General features: G+C 39.5%; 2 protein-coding genes and 1 long non-coding RNA gene across 3 annotated transcripts in view; 1 reads left to right on the top strand and 2 right to left on the bottom strand.

Annotated features, from left to right (window-relative positions):
* Positions 1-18,735, bottom strand: part of LOC135085330 (uncharacterized) — a 271,536-nt gene that overhangs the window by 130,165 nt on the left and 122,636 nt on the right. The window lies entirely within an intron of this gene.
* Positions 1,498-7,906, bottom strand: LOC135085434 (gametocyte-specific factor 1 homolog). Its single transcript, XM_063980231.1, has 4 exons — positions 7,784-7,906; positions 5,553-5,727; positions 3,093-3,227; positions 1,498-2,229 (listed from the first exon to the last, which is right to left on the bottom strand). Exons 2-4 carry the CDS (start codon positions 5,724-5,726, stop codon positions 2,089-2,091), a joined length of 450 nt encoding a protein of 149 aa, XP_063836301.1. The 5' UTR covers position 5,727; positions 7,784-7,906; the 3' UTR covers positions 1,498-2,088.
* LOC135085450 (inactive peptidyl-prolyl cis-trans isomerase shutdown-like) lies at positions 8,223-18,484 on the top strand. The gene is made up of 6 exons (XM_063980245.1): positions 8,223-8,406; positions 11,820-11,933; positions 12,725-12,876; positions 13,502-13,617; positions 14,690-14,892; positions 16,970-18,484. Exons 1-6 carry the CDS (start codon positions 8,354-8,356, stop codon positions 17,712-17,714), a joined length of 1,383 nt encoding a protein of 460 aa, XP_063836315.1. The 5' UTR covers positions 8,223-8,353; the 3' UTR covers positions 17,715-18,484.

The raw sequence follows: 18,735 nt of genomic DNA on the forward strand, positions 1-18,735 counted from the left end.
AATTCTTAACAATTTCACAGAAATCCTACATTGCACAAACATACAAAGCATTATAACTATAATAATGTCAAAAACCTGTATTTCCCTCGGATGACTACTATCTTTTTTTAGTTAAAAATCAACCTTAATTTGATATACTTTTAGCAACAAATTGACAACTGTCAAATTAATTTTGAAACTTACAAAAAGTAGGTTCATTTTATGATAGGTTGCTAAATCTTCTGAAGTGATTTTTAACTTATAACCTAATTAAATAAATCTATTGAGAATATAAGTCATATCCTGCTGCACACCAAGCCAAACGAAATGCAATTCATTGCATTCTCTTTTGCAACTTAAAAGTCTAATGTTGACTGTACACTATAAGGAAGAGAAATGGTGCTAGAATAGTACCTAGGATAGCACCATAGAACCATTTTATTTTGAAAGAATTTCCCAAACAATTCAAAACAAAAAAAATACGTCGCAGCTAAGTTCAATCAGCCAGTTGAATAATCTAGTCATTAGTGCTTACGAGTTGGCGCCTTTAACATTGGCGCCAATTGGCAAATGAGCAATAGGCCAGGGCTGCTAACTGGCGCCAATATGTTAGCTTGGCCAATACGACTTGTCGCCTTTATTGAGAAATGGAACAGTGGCGTCAACTGGCAAAAGAGATGCGAAGATGTCAGCTCTCTTACATAATAAGCCCTCACGAGATAGCGCCTCGATAGTGGCGCCAAGCATTCGCAAGTGGCCAAACAAGTGCGAAAATGTTAGTTTTCTTACATAATTAATTATTGCTCGCGAGTTGGCGCCTTCAACGAAAAACTCGATAGTGGCGCCAACTGGATTTTATCGACTGATTGAACCCACTGCGACATATTTCACCGGATAGCCAAGTCAGCAGAGCATTAAGTACGTCAAAATTCAATGATATTTTATAATATCTACTGTAATTCAATTAATAAAAAAATACATGGGAAATTCTTCCAATAATTATTGTAAAAATTATAATGTAAAAAAACTTAGTGGTAACTAAAGAACAGTCGAGCTTCTTATGTAATATTAAATTATATCACAACATTGTTCATTTAGTACAACAACCTAAAAACGGCTAAAAGTGAAACAAACATACAATCAAACACATAAAGAACAGTATACTGAGTAAAAATGTGAATGGAAGAAAATTTTATAGAAGAAACAAAATATAAGTTCAAATTCAACTCGGGGAATCCTTCGGCTTGACTATTTTTCTGATTTGTGAATATTATAAGACTACTAGAGATTGAAATACTTATCATTGTAGTTTTAATATTAACATCATGGCTAAGGCCTACACACCAATAATTTGAATTGAATCTAAACATTACTGTAAGATGACCGAAATATGTAAAGCCCGATCACCGAGCACGTAGAATTTCGTCCAATGACCCCAAGCTACCTCGCACACTCACGCGGCCGTCCATCGCACAGTCGCGACAGCAATATAATTACGCGTGAGCGATAAGGTAAGGATGGGTAGCTTGGGGTCATTGGACGAGATTCTACGTGCTCGGCGACCGGACTATAGTCCCGAAATTATGGTAGGATAGACACCCAATAGAACATCAATATTATTGTAGTTAAACACAAACAACATGCCTTAAAATGGCCTACACACCAATAATTTGAATTGAATCTAAACATTAAGATGACAGAAATATGTACAGATGTAGTGCATACCTAAGTAAGTGCCTTAGTATGGGATAGGGAGGGTTTTTGTGACGTCAAATGTCAACGAGACTTCAGAACTGCTTTTGACTATCACCAGAGTAAATACTTCAATATTCAGCGCACCTCACCGCTAATCCACGCTAAAATTTGTCACTGTGTGCGTGCGCGCCGCATACGTATTGGCGCGCTCACATACAAACCGCGCTCGGGCATTTCTATGAAGATGACCTACTCATTTGTATTTACTCTGCTATCACCCCTCCGCTCGCATACCCGTAACGTCCGTTAATGCCCGTAACCCAATTATGTACTACACCTGTAATAAATATGTTGCATTGACCAAACGTAGCTTGTTTCACTTTTAGCCGTCCATTTGTAACCTAACCGTTACATTTACTGATCTTCCGGAGGCTTGTAGTTCTTGACTCCTTCCATACGGGCTTTCCTGCGTTCGGAGGGCGTAGCGCCTTTGATCTTAGTGATGATGTGAGCACCCTTCTTGGACGGATCGGGCTTGTAGCCGGTTGTGACTTCCTGGAGCAATATTTAAAGGGTTGGATTAATATTGGAGCAAAATTGTCACTGGCAATGGGCAGGGCATTACGTACGCAGAACTGACGGCCGATGGGGCAGCAAGGTTCTGGAGTGGAGGCCACGTACCGGAAAACGCAGCGTAGGATGTCCACCCGCAAGGTGGACCGACGACCTCATAAAGGTAGCGGGAAGGCGCTGGATGCAGGCCGCCACCAACCGGCCATTGTGGAAATCATTGGGGGAGGCCTATGTTCAGCAGTGGACGTCCAGTGGCTGAAACGATGATGATGATGAAAATTGTCACTGAAAAGCCACATACTCAGCATTGGTTTTACGTAGGCGCCTCGAGTAACAAGGAGGCTTACTACTGCATTAACTTTTTTAGAAGGGGCTTGGCCCCTGACCATTATGGGGTGGTCACGATTTTAGCAGGAGGAAGAACCAGGATGCGGGCAGCGCAGGATCGTTCATTATGGAAAGCAAGGATGTTATGGATATGAAGTTTCGGTAATGGATACGGTTACGGATATTAGAATAATATTATACCTGTTTACGGTTACGGATAGTAAATCATTTCTGACTATCCGAAAGTTTCGGATAATTTCGGAATTTTAAGGGTAAAATTCAAATAGCAAGGTGCTGCGCGACCCACATAACCACTTTATGGTCGCCACTCAAGAATTTTCCTGCCCCAACGGTCATCGCATGAGGTATGTGCCCCGTCCACTGCTGCTCGATTTTAGCAGCGGGAAGAACTTGGATGCGGACAGGGCCGTTCATTATGGAAAGCCTTGGGGGAGGTCTTTGTCCAGCAGTGGACGTCATTTGGCTGAAACGAACGATGTAATACAGACAATACTCACATCGTCCCAGTTCTCTTCTTCAGCGGAAGTGGACGGCAGCGAAGTCTGGACCTCCACGGCCGGCTTGGCGTCGTCATCCGTCACATATAGTTGAGCGTCTAGCAGGATGCGCTTCGGGCACGAGGATATGTGGAACTGGAGATAATGATAATAAATAAATACACTGGTCATCGCAAAAATCGGCCCACCTACGTTTTACAGGAAAACTCGTTTCTACTGACACAATCATGGTGCCCCAACAATATTGGTGTTATTAGAAAGCCCAATAAATATACAATAAATGTGACTTGAAAAACTTGAAAAAAGACCTCACTTTGGGCTCACCTCTGGGATCAATTAAGACCCATTTTTATGGTTATAAAACCAAATAATGATCTCACGTGTCCTCTTTAACAGATGGATAGCGATTTATCCCAACTTAACAGTTTTAAAGCCATAAAAGTTGGCTCAAGCGTAACTACCTATTTTTTGAAGAAGTGACTCTGGATTCTTCTACAGACACATTTTTGGGGTAAAAACCTTTCCTTTAATGAAATGAAATTTAGAACTAGGCTTTTAAATGGTAATATAGTATAGTAATATTGGTGGGAAGTGGGGATGCATACGTTTGAAAGTGCTTGTCGCGGGTGGGTCGATTTTTATGATGACCAGTGAATAGATCATCGGTCCACCTAGTGGGAGGCCTGCCCACACTACGTCTTCCAGCCCGTGGTCGCCACTCAAGAACTTTCCTGCCCCGGCGGCCATCAGCTATTAGTTTGATAGCCGGCCGGGAATCACACCCGGGACCTCTCGGCATAGTAGGCCGTTTTACGTTAAATGGCCGACAAATAAATTAGTAAAAATAATTATTTCCCAAATTCACGTGCAAACTCGAAAATGATTGAACCAATTGGTTATTATGGGCCATAGAACGAAGTTCACGCGGACATAGCCGCAGGCACAGCTAGTATATTATAATTCTTTATTTCTGTACCCATTTTCATACTAATATAAAATTCAGAGCAGTCGCCTGGCAAGCAAAAGGATGTTGGTTCAATTCCCATCTGAGTCACTAAATTTTTTCAAATTTTATACTATTTAAATTCGCATTAATTCAACATTCGCATGGCATCTAACTTGTGTATTGTAATAAATTGAGTAATACTTAATAATAAATACAAATTAATGTCAATGCTACAAGAAATACTGATCAAACATTTCGTAACTATTATAAGCCTGCTTGAAAAAGGTAGCGTCACAAGTTGGAAAGACGACCTCATATAGGAGCCAGTTTTCGACATGTGGCTGAAATGAAGATGAAGAACAAGCTTGCTTGCTTTGAATTTAAATAAGCTCAATGTTAAAAGTAGCAGGGAGGTGCTGGATGCATGCCGCTACCAACCGTGCGATGTGGAAGTCATTGGGGGAGGCCTATGTTTAACAGTGGACGTCCTGTGGCTGAAACGATGACGATAATGAAGTGTGCTTGATCAACCCCTTTTCTAACTCCGAATATGGCTGATGAAGAAATGACGTCCACTGCTGGACATAGGCCTCATCCCAAGGCTCATAACGACCGGTCCTGCGCTGCTAGCATCCAGGTTCTTCCCGCGACCTTCACCAGACCGTCGGTCCACCTAGTAGGACGCCTGCCCATGCTACGTCTTCCGGCCCGTGGTAGCCACTCGAGAACTTTTCTGCCCCAACGGCCATCGTCTCTACGAGCTAAGTGCCCTGCCCACTGCCACTTGATTTTAGCAATTATAATTTCATCATCATCAACAGCCCTTTACAGTTCACTGCTGGACTATGAGCCTCCTCCACTATAGTGTATCGACATCGTATCCCCACGCTTGGTAGGCGGGTTGGAGATCGAATCTATACTAATATTATAAATGCGAAAGTAACTCTGTCTGTCTGTCTCTCTTTCACGCCTAAACCACTGAACCGATTTCGATGAAATTTGGCATAGATGTAGTTTGAGTCCTGGGAAAGGACATAGGATAGTTTTATCCCGGTTTTTGAAACAGGGACGCCGCGATAAAGTTTTTCTGTGACAGACAAAATTGCACGCGGGCGAAGCCGCGGGCAAAAGCTAGTATTTTTTTTTTATTCTCTCTGCGATCAGCCATCAGCCTTTATCAGATTTGATGAATTTGTATTAATGACAGTTTAGGTTCTGCACATCCTATGATGTGTCACCTCGTTTCCTTTACAATAACTCTTTTGATAGATGCTATTCGCTTTCTCCTGAGCCTGAATGTAGAGTTCTGCAGATCAGATGCAGCAAGTACATTTTCATGACGCTGAAGTCTCTGTTTGTAAGCCCTACAGAACTTATCTACAACCTCTTTGACGTTAGGTATCTCCAGGTATTCATGCACTTCAGTGGACTTTGTAAACCAAGGTGCACAACTCAAGATTATCGCTAGTTAACTAAAAGCTAGTAATTTAAATAAGTTAAATATTGATACATACATCCAACTCCACGTCGTTGACCACATGCGTGGAATCGAACGGGCAGATGACTTTGTTACAGTTGGGATGCTGCTTCCGACACTTCTGGAGGTGGATGTGCATCCGGTAGTGCTCGACCTGGTGAGCCTTATTGTACGGACAGGTGATCATCTGGTTGGGGGACGGGGCCGCCATGCTGTTGGGAAAACAAGTTAAATTAAACCTTTTATTCATTACTTATGGCGTGTACACACATGTCGCGGGCTTTAAAAATGCCTTGCCAGTGTGCCGTCAGAGTAAATACAAATGAGTAGGTTATCTTCATAGAAACGCACCGAGCGCGGTTTGTATGCGGCGCGCACGCACAGACTGACAAAATTCGGCGCAACTCCCCGCTAAATTTTGTCAGTGTGTGCGTGCGCGCCGCATACGTATTGGCGCGCTCACAGACAAACCGCGCTTCTATGAAGACGACCTACTATTCATTTGTATTTACTCTGGTGCCGCCGGGTTGGCCGCCGGACGTGCCGCCTGGCATGTGTGGATGCACCTTTAGGCTCTTTCCAGGATGGGTAACCAATCTATATCTCAGGATTTCTCCTGAGATTTCAGGAATTTTGGACTCTTCTAAGGATTGCGGTTGGATTTTGTAAATCTCAGGATCAGGTTTTATGAATTCGTGATGAAATAGGTAACATTTCCTGCATTGTAAAGATCTCTTTAATAAAATGTTAAACTAAAAAAATCTCAATTTTCCTAATTGAGGTAATTTTTCACAATTAAAATCAACACTTATTTATCCCCTGTGGATTACAAGCAAGCAAGTATAAAAAAAAAAACAATAAAAAAGCGACTTTGTGAAATTGCTCAGTACGTGTTTTAGAGAAAATTCTCAAACTGCAACAAAATCTCAGGGTTTTTCAATTAAAATCAGGCCTTTTCTCCTCTTTTGAATTTCTCATCTGGTGACCCTATTTCTGGATGCTTACACGTCTCAAATATAGCTTGTCTACCACCATTTCGGGACAAGATTGCTATTGCTAAGAAGAAGTGGCGGAAGAAACTCGAAACTATTAACACAAACTACTTACAAAATCTAAATATGTGTGGTGTGGGTGGGTAGTTGACACAACTAATCAATAGACACACCTTTCTAGACAATAAGACGAAATGTTATTTCAGCTAAATAATACTCGCTGAAGAAACTCTTTTCGTTTAGTGTAGACACTGTATAAATGTATAAGTCCATATTGCATGCCGTGGCAACCTATAATAAGGCAGCACTTAGATTAAGTTTAAATATGTTGTAAATATTGATTGTCTTCTAGTGTATGTTTTGTTGGTTGTCCTAAATAAATAAATAAGACTACTTATAGACTACCTACGTAAACTAATATTGTAAAACTGAAGAGTTTGTTTGTTTGAACGCGCTAATCTCAGGAACTACTGGTCCAATTTGAAAAATACTTTGTGTTGGATAGCCTATTTATCGAGGAAGGCTTACAACACCCTACAGCCAATAGGGGCGGGGCAGTAAAGAAAAATAATACAAAAATAGGAAATATTTAAACTATTTTTTCATGTATTAAGTTTCAGGCACAGCTAGTTTTCAAAAATGTAAAACTAATGTAGATTTCAAGGTAAAATGAAACTATTTCAAAGAATTATTGGGCAAACATAGCAAAAATCAAAATTTATAAAAACGGGCGTTGGCTACGCTATATCATATGAGACAGGAATAAAAAGCTATAAATGATATTACTATATGTACACAATGTAGATTTAAAAAACATCTAGGTTTTTAACACTATTAAAACAATTTATTTGAATTTATAGACTACCTTAAAATTTTATTTGAAAACACCCTATAGTTTTTTTTTTTCAAAGAACCTTGAATGTTTGTTCAATTCAGATATCCATGTAATTAAAGCTTGTTACTGTAAGAAAACACAAATGTGGAATAAATTGTGTTGAATTATTGAGTGGAAAGTCGCCTTATGGCAAATAACTGACTTGGCGGGTACATTTTCGTTACACAAATTTTGCAGTAAAAAAGGTCAAATCAAAGTTGTAACACCGCTAAAATGATACATTAAGGCAGTAAGAAACGCAGTATATCCATAAAATATGCATTTTCTTGGTGGAAAAATCAGAAATATCTACAAAACGTGTTCATAGAACTGCTGGAATTTAAAAGATGAGATGAAGCTGAAATCGGTGTAAGAAGTGTTAAAAACTCAAACGGTACTTACATTAGATATTGTAGTTTCAACTCCGGTGATGTAGATTGATTTTATTGGCAATAATTCTGTGCAGCAAACGCAAAATTCAAGTTTGCAAAGTCAAAAAGAGAGAAATGAAAAACTTTGACGTGATTTGCGATTTGCGAAACTTTTTTTTTATACGAATTTATCAAAGGAATACAAAAATATACAGCATTTCATTTCAAATTTCTGCGAATGAAGGTGTTGTTTTACGTTTTCACTTAATTAGACTCATTTTAATCAAACAAATTACAAAACACTCTTTAGAAAATGAAAGATTTCGAGAATTATGAGAATTCCTGTATTATTTTTTGTAGTGGCGATGAGTTACAAAATGTTGTAAGTACTATACTATTAAATTTCTTTGCTATTTAAGAAATCAATTTGTCATTTGTCAGTTAGCCTATTCCCTGTTGTCACTGTCATTGTCATCAAACTAAAGTTTTCGCTTTTTCGTGGCTTTTTCTTCAGCTTTTTGCTGTGTCTGTAAAAATTTTATTGGTTTGAAAACGTGTTAGGTTAATTCTAGAAAACATTTGAAACTTTCGCTATACAAAAATGGATGAAGTATTCCAAGATCCTGTTCATTTTTCTAAAGGAATAAACCTAAGGTAAATAAAGAAAATGTTAAAAGTTGAAACACTCTTCAAAGTTCTTTGGCCAGTTTAAAAATCATAAATACATTGTACGAGACAGAAAAAAATTTTTAATAACTATCTACCTACTTAGATGTAAATGTCCTAGACTATTTGATTTTGTAATTCCATGCATGATACAATAAATTTGATTTTAGGCCATGTTCAGGCATAAGTCTTGAAACAATGATAATTTCAAAAAAATATTAATAACTAACCTTTGCCTGCTGGTCCGCGTAAATTTCAGTTTCTTACAGAAAGACCAGCTTAGGTACTTGGAATTTGTTTTGGAGTTGGAGTATAAATGCAGGCACGGCTCTAGGGGGCAAACTGGGGCCCCGAACTGACCTGGGCGGCAGCCTAAGTGGGGCGCACAGTAGTTTGATTTTAAAAATAGGTGGACATACGATCGAAAGTCATAATTTCACCAAAACAAAAATTGTTTTAGATAGCATTTTGAATGCTGATCAACATTTTTCATTATGCATTTTTCGATAAAACGAGCCTTTCATGCTTAAAATTATTTATTTATTTATTTATTTAAAAAAAATATGACAAGAAAATTTGTATGGAGAAAAATCTTTTTTATTTTTTTTCTGGCTACTATTGCAAACTGTAGCGGTCAAATCTTATGTAGTCGTAAGTACCTATGGTGCCTAACATTACGACATAAATACTTTTTGCGGGCACGCGCGGCGAAGCGAGTAATGGACATGCAAAATTTTAAATATTTTTATTTATTCATTATTGATTTTAATGCACTTAAAGTAATTATTAATAGATAAACATACTTAGTCTAACTTACTACAGTCCCCTAATACCTCATTTCACGCTAAAACCTTTCAAACTAGAAGGTAAGTTTGTAGGTACTAGATAGTCTAAGTTGTTTTTATTGTCATTATAATATTCACTACTGGTCTACTGGTTATCGTGTAAGATAGATTAGGTAGATATCAACCCTTTACCTAGGTATATACCTACTTCTTGGCACTTATAATACCGATATACATGATTAAAAAAAGTCTTCAAGCAAGAACCCTTGACTTCAATGGTTATGAAAGATTTTTTAACTTTCTAGAGTAGTCCTGAATAGATCCTTAAATCATTTTGACTGTCATAATCGATTACAGTAGGTAGTGGGTTCAGTAAAGGTTTCAACCCATATAATAAACAATACATTTTTATGGCTCTCCATTCAGTTAGTCAAATAATTCCATCATAAATGGAAATATCCGTAACCCTCTTCTACACATTATTCATCATCCATCATCATTTCAACCATAGAACGTCCACTGCTGAACATAGGCCTCCCCCAATGATTCCCACAATGGCCGCTTGGTGTTGCCCTGCATCCAGCGCCTTCCTGCTACCTTTATGAGGTCCACCTTGTGGGTGGACGTCCTACGCTGCGCTTTCCGGTACGTGGCCTCCACTCCAGAACCTTGCTGCCCCATCGGCCATTAGTTCTGCGTACTATGTGCCCTGCCCATTGTCACTTTAGCTTGCTAATCCGTTGGGCTATGTCAACGACTTTGGTACGTTTACGGATCTCCTCCTCATTTCTGATTCGATCTTGTAAAGAAACACCGAGCATAGCCCTCTCTATAGCACGTTGTGCAATTTTGAGCTTATTTATAAGGCCTATATTGAGAGGTCACGTTTCCGAGCCCTATTGCCACACATTATTGCAGATCCATTATGTACACCTCTACTTATAGTTTTATATGCCAGCTAACGTACACAAAAACTGCTGATACATGGTGCAGATAATGTGATAGCATTTTGGTGTACTGCAAACCTGCCTATTGGATTCTTTCGGAAAAAGTAAGTACCTATGTGAGTGACTATGATTATTTTGAACACTCTGATCAAGATAAGTGAATAGGCTAAAATATCGTTTTTTGATTTGTTTTTCGAACGAAGATAATAATTGAAGACATGAATGGAAGAAGGTGATAAATGTCGGATTTCAGATTTTTCTCAGTTCGATGATTGGGGAAAGGTATGCTTTATGGTTTATGTTTGAGGCTACTTATAAAGGTGTTATGTACGTTATCTTTTTAGACGAAGGGAAAGAAACTTACACCTCTTTAAAGGAGCCAAATAAAAAAGGATATTTTTGCGAAAGTATAAGACTATTCAACAGAAGAACTGGAAATTACAGTTCTGTCAAAATTGAAACTATCCCGCGACCTATTGTAATCGATTATGACAGTCAAAATGATTTAAGGATCTATTCAGGACTACTCTAGAAAGTTAAAAAATCTTTCATAACCATTGAAGTCAAGGGTTCTTGCTTGAAGACTTTTTTTAATCATGTATATCGGTATTATAAATGCCAAGAAGTAGGATATACCTAGGTAAAGGGTTGATATCTACCTAATCTATCTTACACGATAACCAGTAGACCAATAGTGAATATTATAATGACAATAAAAACAACTTAGACTACCTAGTACCTACAAACTTACCTTCTAGTTTGAAAGGTTTTAGCGTGAAATGAGGTAATAGGGGTCTGTAGTAAGTTAGACTAAGTATGTTTATCTATTAATAATTACTTTAAGTGCATTAAAATCAATAATGAATAAATAAAAATATTTAAAATTTTGCATGTCCATTACTCGCTTCGCCGCGCGTGCCCGCAAAAAGTATTTATGTCGTAATGTTAGGCACCATAGGTCCTTACGACTACATAAGGTTTGACCGCTACAGTTTGCAACAGTAGCCAGAAAAAAAATAAAAAAGATTTTTCTCCATACAAATTTTCTTGCCATATTTTTTTTAAGCATGAAAGGCTCGTTTTATCGAAAAATTCATAATAACAAATGTTGATCAGCATTTAAAATGCTATCCAAAACAATTTTTGTTTCGGTGAAATTATGACTTTCGATCGTATGTCTACCTTTTATTAAAATCAAACTACTGTGGGGCGCTAATAGAAACGAGGCCCCCTTCATCAAGTTTTTTAATTTTTTTAGGCATATCATACACTAGAAGGGCCATAATATTTTTTTGCCACAGTCAGAAAAAAACCATACATATTTAATTTATACATCCATTACTGTAGAAATTATAGCATATAATAATATACTCGTATTATTGTGATGATTATATTTTTGTTTGTATTATTGTCATTCCACCAGCTCGCACTAAGCGTTTCGATAACTCTTTTATAATGCGAACAGCTAGGGAATTGAATTCGCTGCGTGCTGCTGTCTTTCCTGAACACTATAATCCAGGCCTTTTCAAGGCGAGAGTGAATAGGCACATACAAGGCAGATATGTACCATCCTGGACTGCATCTCACTTAACACCAGATGCAATTGCGGTCAAATACCTGCCTTGTCATGCATAAAAAAAACATAAACAAAACCTTATGATTGTTACAGAGAACTCATGACGTCAGCGACAGAGTTCCATATCGATATGGACTTCAAAAAGAAGCACGATGAGTTGACCGATGATCTTTGTCCTAACTTTGATGATGACGATGATGATGATGGGTGAGTAATAACTAGCTTTTGCTTATTTTATACTTCTTTATGAACTAAAGTGTGTTGAACAGTAGTCGGAATGATGTTTAGTGTGGAAATATGATGTGTGTAGCTTTTTTTTAGTAAGAGGGTTAGTACGTAGATAATTAGATATCATTGGGTAACTCTAGGCTTAGCTATGACTAATCATGCATATATGAAAACAAAGCAACATTCGCAATCAGATTTTTTTATGAAACAGTATGACAAAGGTATGTACTGTATATTATGTAAATTTACTGTTGATAATTATCCGATAATTATCGGATAATAATTTCGGTTGCCAACGTGAGTGTGTGATTGAATAGCGAAAATTGAATAATTTTTACTTGCTGCGTAATCTGACTGAACTGCATCATGTTATCAGACTATCAGTGAAAAAAAGATCGCCTATTTTAATTGGCAATATTTCGACATTTCGTGAATAGCCCAGAAAAAGACATTAGTTTTTTGAAAGGCCTTAATATGGCTTTTTTTGTAACTTTTTGGACTTTAAATAAAAGCCGTGATTATTATAAGCCATTTTATTGATATTTACCTCAAAGATTAATGTATTTCATTTTATTATAGGAAATTGTCGTAGTTTTTTAATATCCGGTATCCGGCCGGATAGTGAGTTACTATCCGGTATCCGGCCGCATAGTAAATTAAGGCCGGATATTCGGCCTACCGTATAGTTACCGGATATCCGTTTCATCTCTAGTAATTATCTTGATAATTTCGAACCCTGTCGGTGACATTATAACCAGCTTTTCTTGCAGGGATAACATAGAAGAAGTGTTAAAGAACATAGAAGAGTCGACGGACAAACTCATGCTGTCGTCTCCGGAGTATTTGTCCTTCAAGGAACTCTCTGCCAAGATGATCGATTGCATTCCCAGTGGGGAAGTGAAGATTCTAATCATTGAAGAAGGTATGTGGCTAATAGAGGAAGGTAAATTAAATCTTTAGAACTCTGAGACTACTAGGTCTACTAATTCTGTGAAAGCTTTACATGTGACATTGGCGGAATCTTTAATTCCAAAACTTAAATTATTACCTGGTTGCAGCACTTCTTCTCAGCACTTGTTGGTCTTGAAGCAATAAAGATTATGAGACATGTGAAGGCTCCATGAGAGCAAAACTTTTGGTTTTGTTTTAATTAGTCTTTTATTTTCTATTTTAATATTTTTGACGATGAAAATAAAGGAATATTTTGATTTAGATTTGGACTTAAAAATTAGTTTAATTCCAAAGTTAGTAAAAATTTTCACGGATGAAAGGCATGAAGTGTTTTTTAAAGTTTTGTCTTCGAAATAGTATCAACTGCTTAATCTATACTACCAGTGCCCTCTTTGGGTGTCTTCACACGAGCGATTTCGAGGCGCCATCGTTTGATAGCAGCGCACGATTCTTTAGCGCGTACCTATTTTCTGCGACGTGCACGCTGCGATTCAAACTGCGTCGCGAGCCGGCAGCAAGCACGCCTAGGAAATAATTCGCTCGTGTGTGCGCCCTTATGTGCTCATCAATAGTTTAGATTAATCTATTGTCTTCAGGTACGGGTCCCTTAGTTCCAGTAGACGCTCAAGTGACGATCCATTACGCAGCTTACTGGGAGAAGACCAAGATTCCCTTCGATTCAACACTCACTATGAATTCTGGTGCACCGTTGGTAAGTGTACACACGGCCACAATGTTAACTATCCATTTCCGTTTTTGCTCTCGCTCTCATCAAATGGTGATTCTTTGCGATAGAACGAGACGACCATGACCGGCAATGGGCAGTTAACACTGTTGCCGATAGTACATTATAACCCGGTCGAGCCAGTGTTGGAATTGCGCTCTTCGAAAATTATTGTCTATGGAAGATAAAAAGATAGTATTTCTTGAAAAATATAGTACGTTAGGTAAATAGGGATTTAAATGAAATAATAAAGTTTAATTGAATAAAGAAACCTTTAATTAAAATGTTATTGGTCCAGTTCTCATAGCAAAAAGTATTTATAAAAATAAGAATCTTAAGAATGGTTGAGAATAGTATATTGTCTATGGAATGTTGATACCATTTCAGCAATTTCCTCTTAAATAAGTTGCCAAATGTAAAATTTTAGCTTAAAATAAGGGTAAATGGAACGGAATAAAAAAATATAGTATTATCTCGTACTATCTCGTAATTAGGATAGTATATAGTATTTACTATGAAATAATAGTACAAATACTATAATTATAGTACGAATTCCAACACTGGGTCGAGCTAACTGCGCACATCGCTGGAATGCGACTCTCCCTCGCACTCACCCGCACACCTCCCCGCGCTCGCCTTGTCCTTAACAGAGCGGGGATGTGACGTCACGGCCGACAAGTGCGTAGTTTACTCGATCGGTTTGTATATTTTTATGTGACATGTACATATTTATGAAAATTATTTTGCTTGAATTGTTCATTTATCGAGGAAGGCATGGGCTTGACGTGAATGACGTCCACTGCGGACAAAGGCCTCCCTCAAGGATTTCCACAATGACTAGGCAATATATGACATATTGTGCAGCATCCCTAGCGGCTACTTTCAAGAAATAAAATCTTCATTGATTTTTTGACGTACTCGCTAGCGAGCACACCTAACGTAAACTCATGGTAAGTACATAGATCGTCCGTCCACCTTGGGGGGGCCTGCCCACACTACGTCTTCCGAGGGCACCTAGTCTATACAAATCAAGATTTTTTGACGTTAACTCTTATTCCAGAAAATCCGCCTCGGCTCCGGCCGCTGCCTCCCAGGCCTCGAAATAGGCTTAACAACAGTCCGGGGCCCCACCGCCCGCTTCCACTTGCTAGTGGAGCCGCGTTTAGCTTGGGGCCCGCGGGGCGCGCTGCCCCGCATTCGCCCTGAGCCGGCCCTGTTCGTCATCTCGCTGTACGCTGTGAGAGACGTGCACGCTGCTGCAAGGTCAGTCAATAAATAATGTTTTGCTGTGTATTTAGATCTTTTAATGGTCTCAGATTCTAGATCTGACCATTGCACCTAGGTAAGACGACAATAACGACATTATCATCAGGTCATTTTAGTCTCCACTGCAAGAGCAAGATTATAGTATCAGAAGCAAATGGATCATACACCTACACTCCCCACGCTGCGCTGGCTAGACGGGTTGACAGTAGTAATTACGAAACCTCTTCGCTCCAGCTTTAGTTACTTCGCTCCGCGACCTGACCACTTTTGTTTAGGGGTTCTGACTGCTGATGTTTCTTCCTTAGATTGGGAGTCTCAAACTATAAGAACACCATGGTCTTGTATCAAAAGCGAGACTCGACTGGGAGAATCTAGGTAGAATTCTCAGGAAGTCCATGTAGCCTAGAAATAGACCTAACCACAGGGCCCCACCGCCCGCTTCCACTTGCTAGTGGCGCCGCGTTTAGCTTGGGGCCCGCGGGGCGCGCTGCCCCGGATCCGCCCTGAGCCGGCCCTGTTCGTCATCTCGCTGTATGCCGTGAGAGACGTACACGCTGCTGCAAGGTCAGTCAATAAATAATGTTTTGCTGTGTATTTAGATCTTTTAATGGTCTCAGATTCTAGATCTGTCTTGTATCTTAGATCTATGGACCATTGTACCTAGGTAAGACGACATTATCATCAGGTCATTTAGTCTCCACTGCAAGAGCAAGATTATAGTATAAGAGGCAAATGGATCATACACCTACACTCCCCACACTGCGCTGACTAGACGGGTTGACAGTTGTAATTACGAAACCTCTTCGCTCCAGCTTTAGTTACTTCGCTCCGCGACATGACCACTTTTGTTTAGGGGTGCTGACTGCTTATGTTTCTTCCTTAGATGCTTCTTACAACATCTATGGTAAGAGTGAGAGTCTCGAACTATAAGAACACCATGGTCTTGTATCACAAGCGAGACTCTCGACTCGAGAGAATCTAGGTAGAATTCTCAGGAAGTCCATGTAGCCTAGAAATAGACCTAACCAACCACGGGGCCCCACCGCTCGCTTCCACTTGCTAAAGCCTGGTCCGTGAGCACGTAGAATCCCGTCCAATGACCCCAAGCTGCCCATCCTTGTCGCTCGCACGTAATTATGTTGCTGTCGCGCTCGCACACAAACTGCGGGCGCGCGTCGCACAGTTGCGACAACAATATAATTACGCGTGAGCGATAAGGATGGGTAGCTTGGGGTCATTGGACGGGATTCTACGTGCTCACGGACCAGGCTTTAGTGGCGCCGCGTTTAGCTTGGGGCCCGCGGGGCGCGCTGCCTCGGATCCGCCCTAAGCCGGCCCTGTTCGTCATCTCGCTGTACGCAGTGAGAGACGTGCACTCTGCTGCAAGGTTAGTCAATAAGGTTTTGCTGTGTATTTAGGTCTTTTAATAGTCAGATCTAGAGTTATAGATCGTGTCACCAATTTTTGGCCTAGGGAAGCGCGGGGTGCGGGGAGTTTGTTCCGAGCATCATTATTGTACACCAATAGCTCCTCTCGTGTGCACTCATGGATGATTTAGCGTGTACCGATAACACTCAAACATTAGCGGAAGAATGATGGGGCGCGTCTTCGTAGATGAAACGATCGATATGTGGATCAGTTTTATCTGTCTGTCATCACCATTATCAAACGAGACTAATCCCACCTCTTTCCCACCACTGCAACTCCTGTATAGTCACGTCGCGGTCTAGAGGCTTCATCTACAGCTTGGCTTGGCCAACCAGTGATGGTTGAGTAGTCCCGAGAGATAGTTTCATCATCATCATAGGATATCCACTGCTGGACATAGGCCTCCCCCAATGATTTCCATAATGATTGGTCGGTAGCGGCCTGCATCCAGCGCCTTCTTGCTACCTTTATGACGTCGTCGGTCCACTGGGTAGACGTTCTACGCTGCACTTTCCGGTACGTGGCCTCCACTCCACAACCTTGCTGCCCCATCGGCAGTCAGTTCTGCGTGCTATGTGACCTGCCCATTGCGACTTCAGACTATGTCAAGTCAGGTTTATCTTACTTTTTATGGTTTTTGTTGCAGATTCAACGATCTCCCAATGGAAGAACAAAAAAAATTCGAAGTGACCGCCAAAACAGTGTCATCCCTCCATGCTCAAGCTAAAGAATTATTCGCGAAGAAAAGGTACAAAGAAGCCATCAAAAACTATCAGCAATCTATGTCTGTACTGAGGCTTTCTATGCCAAAAGATGAAAATGAAGAGGCACAGATTAAACAGTTCAAAATCAGCGTATACACCAACCTATGTGTGTGTTACTGCAAGATTAAGAAGCCAAAATACGTTTTTATAATGTGTGATAATTTAGATAGAATAAGTAACCTTGATAATCATTGTAAGGCTTTATTTTACTGCGGTCGTGCACATGAGATGTTAAATAAACACGAATTAGCAATCAAATATTACAAAAAGGCCCTGAAATTGGAGCCGAAGAACAAAGAAATAGGTAAAGCACTGGCCGCTATTGATGACTACGTAAAAAAATCGGCCGAAAAAGAAAAAGAGCTGTGGCAAAACGCCTTCAGGGCGGCGCCGAAAAAAGAAAAAGTCACGTTTGACGTCGATGAGGACTTCCAAAATGGCGTCCGCGAGATGTGTCAAGATTTGGCGGGAAGGACGGAATATGCTAAGTTTGATCTACCCACGGGTTTGACGAAGAATGAAATTGATTGCATTCAAAGCTTAGCTAGTGATTTTGAAAGTCTGTTGGTGCAAATCGACGGGGAGGGCAAGAAAAACAAGGTTTCTATTATCAAGAAACAATTTTAAGGTTGTTTTTATTATGAATTGTACAGTTAACGTTAAAAACGCTTATTCTATTAGGTATTTTTCGTGTCTATCGCTATAAACGGATTTACATAACTATTAAGTACATTAGAATATGTATTTCTTATAAATAAATGTACTAGTAAATGGTCAATTAGATTAGCCAACAAATGGAGCGATACGAGGCTATTGGTTGTATTTAATACTTTAATTAGCAATATTAGTACAAAGTCCGATCGCCGAGCACGTATAATTTTGTCCAATGACCACAAGCTACCCATCCTTATCACTCGCACGTAATTATAATATTGCTGTCACGACTGTGCGACGGGCGACCGCAGTGAGTGTGCGAGCGCGACAGCAATATAATTATGCACGAGCGATAAGGATGGGTAGCTTGGGGTCATTGGACGCAATTTTCCGTGCTCGGCGACCGGACTAGTAGTGAAAATCTATAAAAGCAAATGTGTTTTAAGTTTTATATGTAAGTTTTACACTATCTTAAATAAGTATGTAGTTAGAAATGTGCTTACAACCCGGTTGAGTTAACTGCGCTCCTGGCTGCCGTGACGTCACATCGACGTAGTAGCATTCCAGCGAGTAACTCGATCGGGTTGTAAAATAGTGATATTACTTTGTTATGAAAATTGTACTTATTTTTTACTGTTTTATAGTTTTTATAATGACGAAACGTCCTTATTTTTACTCAAGTGCCATACTTTTTTATTCCACTATGTAAGTTAACTGACGAATAAATAAAACGCTTTTGATTACTTGTTTGGTTTCACTTTAGTTACCTAGAAACCTAGATTCAATGATCCTAGAATTAGAACGTAGTAAGTAGTACAGTCGCGGAATGAAAAGGTTCGTCACCTTAGTGTCGGTTTTCGCTTGCAGTAGGTACTGTAAGAGTCAAACCTGCCAACATAACCGTGCAAGAAACAGTGCTGCTAACATTTAAATAAATATGACGTTTGCTAACGAATAAGGTTTTGCTTGTTTATTTTTCCATCCCATCAGTGCA

Source organism: Ostrinia nubilalis, chromosome 28, assembly GCF_963855985.1.
Source record: "Ostrinia nubilalis chromosome 28, ilOstNubi1.1, whole genome shotgun sequence".
Classification (NCBI taxonomy): domain Eukaryota; kingdom Metazoa; phylum Arthropoda; class Insecta; order Lepidoptera; family Crambidae; genus Ostrinia; species Ostrinia nubilalis.

Coding starts and splice junctions, on each gene's coding strand:
- LOC135085434 (XM_063980231.1), bottom strand. CDS start 5,726: ATGGCGGCCCCGTCCCCCAACCAGATGATCACCTGTCCGTACAATAAG. Junction 3,228..5,552: donor TCAACGACGTGGAGTTGGAT/GTATGTATCAAT, acceptor CATTATCTCCAG/TTCCACATATCCTCGTGCCC. Junction 2,230..3,092: donor AAGAAGAGAACTGGGACGAT/GTGAGTATTGTC, acceptor ATATTGCTCCAG/GAAGTCACAACCGGCTACAA.
- LOC135085450 (XM_063980245.1), top strand. CDS start 8,354: ATGGATGAAGTATTCCAAGATCCTGTTCATTTTTCTAAAGGAATAAAC. Junction 12,877..13,501: donor GATTCTAATCATTGAAGAAG/GTATGTGGCTAA, acceptor TATTGTCTTCAG/GTACGGGTCCCTTAGTTCCA. Junction 14,893..16,969: donor GACGTGCACGCTGCTGCAAG/GTCAGTCAATAA, acceptor TTTTTGTTGCAG/ATTCAACGATCTCCCAATGG.